Raw genomic sequence first — 9,657 nt, 5'->3', positions numbered from 1 at the left:
TTTTAATTACAGAATCTCAAAAAAAAATTAAAACATAGGTTGTTACGAGACTCTTTTTAAATTAATAGTTATGGTTAAAAGATAAAAATGAGAAGACTCTATATCTGTTTGATCGAGCCACGTCAGAAATTAGTAATTTGTGCTGATGTCTTTCTCTGGAAACCAATTGAATTAGTTAAAAAATTAGACTCGTGTTGCCCGATGCAAATCTTTTATCACATAATCAACAATGAAGTGATGTTTCTTTTCTTCTCTTTTTATTTCAACCGTCGATTCAAAGAAATTTTATTAGCACGAGATCTTTAAATAGATGCCACCCATGAAATGTAATGTTTGGGAGACTTGAATTTTAAAATTTACTAGCGTGCTAATGAGTGCGGAGTGTAAGTAACAACCTCGACCCCGTAGTTAAATGGTACGATGACAATTTTAATCACTTTTAAATATTAATAATTCAATTTAATGTTGTTGGGGCAAAAATGAGCATATTATATATGGGATGGAGCATGAGTGAGGGATTAGTTGAATCCTACTAAAACTAGGTCAATATGCTGACGTTAAATCTCATGTTTGCAGGTCAACCTAATCATACTCTTTTGTCATATTAATATTTTCAGAAAAAAAGTTTATCAATGTCCTATACCATTATTTAAGTATTTTAATAATAAAGTGAACTCCACATATTTACATCATCTGTTTTTCTACATCTCACGGTGACGATTTAGTGTCAAATTTAATTGGACACTAATGTTCAAAACATACTTTTCTGATGAATAATTTTTAATTTCTATATTTTTTAAAATTAAAAAAAACCCCTCATTCCTACAACCATGAATAATTTGGCATAAATAGGAAAAAAATCAAAACCTGTTGATAAAAGGGATGCACAGTGTACGAAGCTTCTGAAAAATATATTTTTTAAAAGTTCATTGGATCAAATCCATAATTCTAATTATTAAATTAATTAAATTATTATTTTATTGGGTCATACTATGTCAAACTAAATTGTTAATAAACTTATTCAAATTTAAGGGTTTATTTGTTTATTTTCTTGAGAAAGTTAATATTTTACGTTGTAAATGATTTCTTAAAAATATTTTATAAAAGTTACTTCTAATGAAACAAACGTACATTCGAGATTTTCTTATCTTTTCATTGTTTAATTGAGTTTATTTTATATCTACAAATTTATATTTTACATTGTTTTTGCATATATTAATAATATCTTGTTAAATTCGGGTTCATTACAACATCATTTCTTAGTTACATGACTACCAAGTGAGTATTTTTTATTTAAAATGTGACATCAATAAATTTGAGAAAAAATTAACGATGTCAATAATTGGACTTGATTTTCAAATTTGAAAAGTAGAGGGACTAAATTCTTGAAAATAAAAGTATAAAGACTAAATTGCAAATTTGTGAAGAGTACATAGACTTATAACAAATTTTAACTTTTATACTACAAAATAATTGGACTTGATTTTCAAATTTGAAAAGTAGAGGGACTAAATTCTTGAAAATAAAAGTATAAAGACTAAATTGCAAATTTGTGAAGAGTACATAGACTTATAACAAATTTTAACTTTTATACTACAAAACATTTATTATTAATATATTTATAATTGTAATAAATATTTATTATTAAAATATTAATATTGAATATTTTGAAGAACATTATTTAAAATTATTGTTTTTAAAATTTATCATTAAAATAAAATTGAAATATTAAATAATTTATTAAAATAATAAATTAAATATATACGTTTAATAATATTGAAAAATATAATGTTTTATATCAATATTTTAAATATTTTTAAAATAAAAATAAAAATTATTATCAATATAATAATATTAAATTTTATTTAAGTTAATTTTTATATAAAAATAAAATTACATATAAAGGAGTTCTTTTTCGAAAAATAACTTGCACTTTTCAAAAGGTAAGTCATTTTACAGGAAAAAAATTTATTTTACGTTGACCTGGAAGTCATCTTCCGCTAACCAAGCTATTTTCTGTGAAACAAATACAGGAAAATGTAGAAAATATTTTTCGTAAAACCTTTTACCTGTAAACAAACAGACCTTAGACCTTGAGTATCCTTAAAATGGACTTTGAGATTGCTTTAATGAGATTAAAATCAATGTTAGGAATGCAAATAAAATGATGGCAGTGAGGTAGAAGTAGAAAAAATGACTATTAAAGATATGAAATTAAAATGAGTATTATATAATGAAAAATAAAAATTCACAATCATATTTATTAAATAAAGCTTAAACTTAATAAAATTATATATATAATAAAAAAATTCAAATAATAGTTAAAAAATTAATAAAATATATTAAATTATAATTAAAAAGATAATAATATTATTACATTAAGAGAAATTTTTAGAAAAAACACAAAATGAAAATTATTGATACACATTACACAGTTACTCCATTGGACCTTTTTAAGCACCAACCAAGAAAGAGACTTCAGTCATGTGCATTTACTTCACTGGAAGTTTCCCAAATAACTTTCATCAGTGATGCTATGGTGAGAAATGAAAGCCAAATACTTATAAGATTTCAACTTGTTGGAGGAGTGATGGTACCCAGAGCAAGCCTAAATCTAAATAAATAGAATCTCTTAAAATGGACGAGTAACCAGTCTAAATAAAATAGCATAAACCTGATTAATCCATGAGATAAAAATATCAATTAATCCTTCAAATGCTTTTTCTTTTATCTGTGAAATTAAAATATTTATCGCATGATTAATTTTCTCATCGCAGTGTTGTTTTGAAAAGATAAAATTGACCATAAAATATATTCTATTAACTCCTTTTGATCTATTATTTTATTCAATAATTTTGTTTTGTTTTTTTTTTCCCTTTTTGTCCTTCAAATTTAAGACTGAACGTTTAATAAAGTTGAAAAAGGAAGTGATAAAATGCCCCAAATCCCATGACCCAACCAAAAGAGGTAGCCATCAATTTTTTATGTTGGTTTCCCCCAAAATTGCAAACAAAGGAATCTTTCTATTCATTACATGAAAATCATCATATATACAATATTCAAATAATTTAAAATACAAGTTAAATAAATGTATCTTACACACAAAAAATGTTAATAAAATATCAAACTTGGTGCAAATGTTCAATAAAACCGATGAACTTAGATAGGCTGGAAAAGTTTTTAACATGATCAAGGGTACGAAATTGGTAATTACTTCAATTATATTTTGATATTTTACAAAATTGGGATTTTTTTTCGAGGAGAACAACAGACAGCATATCTCACTTATTAGCCCTCCCTCCTTTAAATTTTATTTTTAATTTGAAAAATATTTCAAAGAATATCCATATGCAATCCAAATACCCAATCTATTGTTTCTTAAAAAAAAATTATATATTTTTATTTATTTGGATAAATTTTTATCAGAGCCACCCACCTTTTGTATGACGTACAAACCACATCCTTTATTGCTTTGTTGGGAAAAAAAAAGAAGAATGTGTCATTTTCCAAGATGGCGACAATGCCACTACGTACCACGTGAAAACCGTGAATCAGTGTGCTGTTACTTTATAATTACTTTCGTACTTCAGTTTTTGGTATGCCATTGGTGATAGCTCATTCAAGTTGGTTTTCAAGGCTGTATATAAATTAATTATGAGATATGGTTTTCTTACATTAATAAAGAAAATAAAAATAAATTTTTAACATTAATATTTCAACCCTCAGTTGGAATTATTATGAGATTAATGTTTCAAATAGTTATTTGGCATTGTAAAAAATATGATGAAAGTATACATTTTCTCTTATATTATAGTAAAAGTATAAATTACCACTTTTTACTTGAAAACGAAGCACGCATCATATCTATAGTACCAAGATCAATTTAATCCCTATATTACAAAAAGAATAAAAATTTTATTGTATAAAAAATACCTACAAAGTTATTTTTTCAATTGAAATTTAACTCCAAACAAAAGATTTCATGTATAAACATAAAAACTTCAAAAATGTCAAACTTTGTTGAAGAGTAAATGATACTTTTTATATCATTCTTTTTAATAGCACAAGGACTAAATTGATCCATTTAATAATAAAAAGACTAATTTGATATTCTATAATAGCGGGATCACCTAAGCATTTCACCGAAAAAACTTCAAATTTAGGGCAACCTTAAGAGCAACAAAACTCTGTTTACCTTTTAATCCTTCCTCGGGGAGCGTTCATTGTACTAGACTTTGAAAGGTTGCAAAAACTCTTTGCCTTCTGTAATTATTTTGGCCAGCAACGGTAAATATGAGAGATGTCAGCTCAATGCCAATAACCCACAATCTATTCTGCATTTACTTGTCATAATATAATTTCTGTCTTCTAGTTTCCTGAGTTTAAACAAATCTATAGATAAAAAAGGGGGGGGGGTATATTCCAATATTGTTACCACGGGGGAGGAAACAAGAAAAAAAACAAACATAAAAAAGATAAAGGTAAAAGAGTGATGGACAAAAAGGAAATGAGTTAAGAGTTATGGTGACACACTAATGAGAGTTGTTTGTGAAGCAGAGAAAGCTATCTAAAAGATGATTATGCTCCCCATAACCTTAGTAACTACTACGACACAACTTTACACAAGTTCTTACTTAAATCAAGGCAAGCAACTAACTAATATCAGGCCTGATGTGATTTTAGTTATCGTCTTCGTCTTCATCATCTTGATCATCTTCATCTTTTCCCTGTCAATGATGAAAAATAAGAAAAATCTATAATAAAAAAAAAGGGAAAAAGATACAGGAGAAACCTACAATATAATGCATCACTCAGACGAGTATAAATATACACAATTTAGTTTTTCTGATATTTTACCATCCTTGAAGTGTAACAGATGTTTAAGCTATTGGCATTTGACAACAATGTTATGTCCGACAAAATACAGAAAGAAATTTTCAAATAGAGCTACACCTGATCAGTGATCTAGATCCAACTATTCACCAAGAATAAAGTGAAAATGCATTTACAGGTTTCTATCACAATTTCCAGTATTGCATTCAACAATATTCAGCCCAAGCAAATTCATAGAGCCAGTATCTCATATAAATGTCACCGTGATTCAGAACCACCACAACAAAACGAAATAAGAAATTAAATTCTCATTGAGATATACTTGAAGTAAAAGGATTCATTCTTACCCACTGTTTGATAAAACCTTAAAACAACACTAAGCATGGTCCATATTCACTTTTTTTTTTTTTTTAAATTCCTGATTCAATTGATAAATTCATACTTTAACTACGAGCAAATCTCTAGCAAACATACACTCACAAAACAATAAATACATATATTGTACAGACACATATATGGGTATCAGTATCTGTGTGTGCATATAAAGTACCTCTTCATCACCTTCAGAGTCCTCTTCATCAGCCTCCTGAATCAAGGGAGTTATCAATAGAATAACAATTAGCAGAAGAAGAAAATGATCTTGAGCAACAGGCATATAAACAAAATCAGGGAACTTCAAAGAAAAAGAAGTTACATTGTTGAAATAAGTAAGAGGATTAGGCCATAAATCCTCCTTGATAATCTCAGCTACCTGTAATGTTTACCAAGAGAAACTTAGACCAGCTCTGTTACAAAATGAGTGAAACAAAATAAAAACTACACATAACACATGCATTTAGATCTTACCTCATCATGAATTTCATCCATGTCATCTTTCTGCTGAGCATCAGCAAACCAGGAAAAGAAGCTACACTCAAGTGCAAGAAATTTAGCACAACTTAGAGTGACTAAGAAACAGTGACATAAGTGGATGCAAACTATATGATAATGCAAATGACTATCAAGGTTAAGTTATAATGCAACTTATAAGAAACTAAAAAAAAAAAGTATAGATGCAAGCCATTTATAGGCACAACAATCACCATACAATATTTGAAAAGTAATTGCATTAATTAAAGGTTTCCGACAGTCACCATCTTTATACGCTAACTTGTCTTGCAATAGAACAGATTTCAATCATTCAAGGTTTGGCTAAGTAATACTGAAGGAAGATGAGTAGTTGGAAAAAAATCTTATAAAATGCAACGCTAAAGCCAAAAGTGCAAGAAAGTTATTAAGAATAGTGAGGAAATAGTAACAAAGTGACAGTGTTTCACAACCTGAAGTTATTAAAGAAAAATGTACCAAGTTTTATGTTAATGGGGTCATAGACAGAGAAAATAGATTAACAAGTATGATAAACAAACCTTTCTTCGGCAAATTGTCGCTTGTTTCCTTTCTTCTCATGATTAACTCCATTTGGCAAGCCCTTCACATTTAGCAAAAGTAATTTTATCTAATATCCACAAAATGAAAATAGCAAGAAATTGACTAGACATCAAGATAGCAGAGAAGCCCTCACCATGTCCTCTTTCCATTTGATATGAGTGGCAGTAATTTTAATTCCTTCATCAAGGAAGGTAAAGGTCTTTGTAAGCTTTGTATCTTCAAAATAAGGATTGGGGTTGAAGTTCTGTGAAAAAAGTACAATAAAAGTCGGTATACAAATCATCAGGACAAATTAAAGCACGAAATAATGTAACATCTAACAGATGTTACGAGCAAGAAAAGTAAAACTAAAAGCAATTTCAATTAACTAGAAGCTAATGTAAAGAACAGGAACATAGATAACTTACAAAAGTAATAGAGTATCCAGATTTCAGATCTTTGCAATCCTCCACTTCAAGTGAGTTAATATGCTTGAATATCTACCAAATAAGAATAATTGAAAAGAAGAGATGAAAAAAATAAGAAAGCAGTTAATTAAGATCACATGGAAGGCAAACATCCAGAAATATGCTTTTAACAAAATAAAACCAAAAAAATCAAATTTTAGCAGAACAAATCCCAGTTTGAGAGAGAATTGGCAGTAAACCTTCTGATCCTCTTCGGTCAAAAGTTCACCCAAAACAGGATGACTCAAGAACTGCACATGAACAAAGCATTTCAATTAAAAACTTTCTTCGGAACATGGAAGCAGTTCTTGAAAAAAAAATGTACCCTAAAACTAATAGAAAATAATAGAATCACTTACAGCCGTCAACCAGAAATCAGGAATTGATTTGATTATGTCGTGCCGCTTATCATAGACTGGCTTGCGTAACTCATTGTATTTCTGCTCCACTTCCAAGACTTTCTCACTAGCCTCCTCATTGATCTACAACATATCAAAACGGAAACATTAAATATAGAATCACCATGTCCAATGATTAACCACTCATGTAAGCAAACATATCAAGGTAAATTACCTTCTTTACAATGATACATAACAACCTAAAGAAAACACCCCAAAAAAAGTGTCCAATGAAGCAGACACGACACTTCAAAACATTGAATAAGACAATTGAAGGACTAAAGCTTTCTTCAATAATTCAGAAATATCAAACATACAAAGCGAATCAGGTACAAAAATTATCAATATTATCAAAGACAGAAATAGCATTATTAACATTTATTTCATTGACACACAATTGAAATCGAAAAAAAAGAAACAATACGTAACCATTCAAACAAAATGAAAACACAAGGGAATCCAAGATTAAAATAAAACAACATGAAATCCAAGGTTTGCTACCATTTATTCCAAAATTTTCCTCATAAACACTAAGGAACCAAAAATAAATAAAACGACAGCATATACAAGCATGAATACAAATACATAAAATTTTATATATAAGAAAGTGAAATTCAATTAAAAACAAATGGACCTTCTCAAGCTCGTCTTGGATCTCTTGAAGTTTCTCGATGGAAAAGACGAGTGCGCCATCAATTTGTTCAGAATTCTCTTCGACTCCCTTCTCTTCTAGTTTCGCCTTCTTTCCTTTGTCAGCCACCATTTTTGTCCTTCTCACTTACACCAAACAGAAAAATGAAAACCCTAAACCCTAGATTTTAGTCCTCTAGTCTTAAACCCTAATACTGTTTTTTTTTTGGAGAGTAAAGTGAGGGGGAGAGAGTGACGACAAAATGCTAGGGTTTTGGGAGTTTAAATATCTGTTTTGTTGGGATCTTTTCGGGGTTTTACCAATGGGTACTGAATAAAGGTTTAATTCTGCATCAAGTCCCTATAATGTTTGGAGTTTAGAAATTTAGTTTTCAAATAATTTAGCCTCCTATTCGTGTGATTTAAAATTTAAAGTACAATTTGTTTAAAAAATATTTTAAATACAATTAATAATATTGTTAATGGATATCTTTAAAATTTTAATGTGGTATCCTAATAATTAAAAGAAAAATAAAGTACAACTCATAAAACATATTTAAATTTAAATGTAAATTAATAAAATTATTATTAATTATATTTGTTTTTTGAATCGAATAAGTAGAATGGTTAAATTCTTGAAACTAAAATTAAAAATTTAAACTTAAAAATCCGTATAGTGCGTATTGAGGGTAGAATTAGACCCTAATAAATAATATCTTCTTTCTCTTCTTAGAAAAATAATAAAATGTTATTAATGATTTTTAAGTTTTGATAATATTATTTTCCTAAAAATATAGCAACTTTCTCCTAGGAAAACTATTCGATTAGGGATATGTAACGCCACGAAAATTTCAGATATATAATAATAATAATAATAATAATAATAATAATAATAATAATAATAATAAATAAGAGTAAATTCCACAATTAATCATCTAACTTTAAATTAATTTTCATTTTGATCATCAGAAAATTCTCAAATATAGCACAGTTATTAGATATTTTCCCATTTTAATCATTCACCATGATTCGGCTAACCATGATTTTGACTAAAATGAGTGCATAATGATACTGCCATTAGTCAAATTAATGGTAAACGGTGGTGGTATATTTAAAAAATTTCTATGACCAAAATAAAATTTTACTAAAATTGAGTGATTACCACGCGATTTATTAATAATATTATATATGATATGAGTTATTTGAATTGCATCTATTAGATTTTTTTCAATGCAAATAATTATTTCCAATTCTCTATCACCATCTATCGCCCGCTTAAGCCACGTGTTTCCTTTCTCTTTTAGACCTTGATTAAACTCAACTTATAGAATTCTACATTTAAACATACACAAATTAAAACATTGAAAACTATGTATTTAAATTACAAGAATATGTTTAAAATAAAATAAAATAATTATATTAATAAATTATTTTTAATTTTAAAATATACTTTTATTTTGTAAATATTTTGTAATAATATTATTTTTAACTTGGGAAAATCAACCCAATGCATATTACTCTACTTAAGATTCTTTTTCTTTTAACTTGGGGAAAATTTTATAATATTTCTTATTCTCTAATTATAATTACAATTTATTTGCTCTCATTTCCTCTACCATTATTTTCACATATTTTATTTTTTATTTATAAAAGTTATATGGTTTGAAATTTTATAATTTTAAATAATTCAAATTTTCAAAAAAATATCATTTCTATAAAATTACATGTTGAATTTTATTTATAAAATTAAACATAAGAATTGAATTATTTGTATTTCGTGTATTATACATAATATAAATATTAGGTTAAGGAACACTCACTATAATATCGGAAATTTTATACAAAAATAATTATTATTAAAAGTTTATGTAAATTTTAAATGACATTTTGATAAAATGATAAAGTTTAAATAATAAAAACAT

At 27.3% G+C, this 9,657-nt stretch overlaps 1 protein-coding gene across 1 annotated transcript; it reads right to left on the bottom strand.

Moving 5' to 3' along the window:
- Positions 1 to 4,308: 4,308 nt before the first annotated feature.
- LOC105802044 (NAP1-related protein 1) lies at positions 4,309 to 8,001 on the bottom strand. Its single transcript, XM_012633454.2, has 10 exons — positions 7,740 to 8,001; positions 7,067 to 7,189; positions 6,908 to 6,958; positions 6,669 to 6,740; positions 6,395 to 6,505; positions 6,240 to 6,301; positions 5,680 to 5,740; positions 5,528 to 5,584; positions 5,384 to 5,419; positions 4,309 to 4,727 (listed from the first exon to the last, which is right to left on the bottom strand). Exons 1-10 carry the CDS (start codon positions 7,866 to 7,868, stop codon positions 4,680 to 4,682), a joined length of 750 nt encoding a protein of 249 aa, XP_012488908.1. The 5' UTR covers positions 7,869 to 8,001; the 3' UTR covers positions 4,309 to 4,679.
- Between the last annotated feature and the right edge of the window lie 1,656 nt (positions 8,002 to 9,657).

The sequence above is a fragment of the Gossypium raimondii genome, chromosome 11 (genome assembly GCF_025698545.1).
Source record: "Gossypium raimondii isolate GPD5lz chromosome 11, ASM2569854v1, whole genome shotgun sequence".
NCBI lineage: Eukaryota > Viridiplantae > Streptophyta > Magnoliopsida > Malvales > Malvaceae > Gossypium > Gossypium raimondii.
This window is presented reverse-complemented; position numbering and strand designations above follow the sequence as displayed.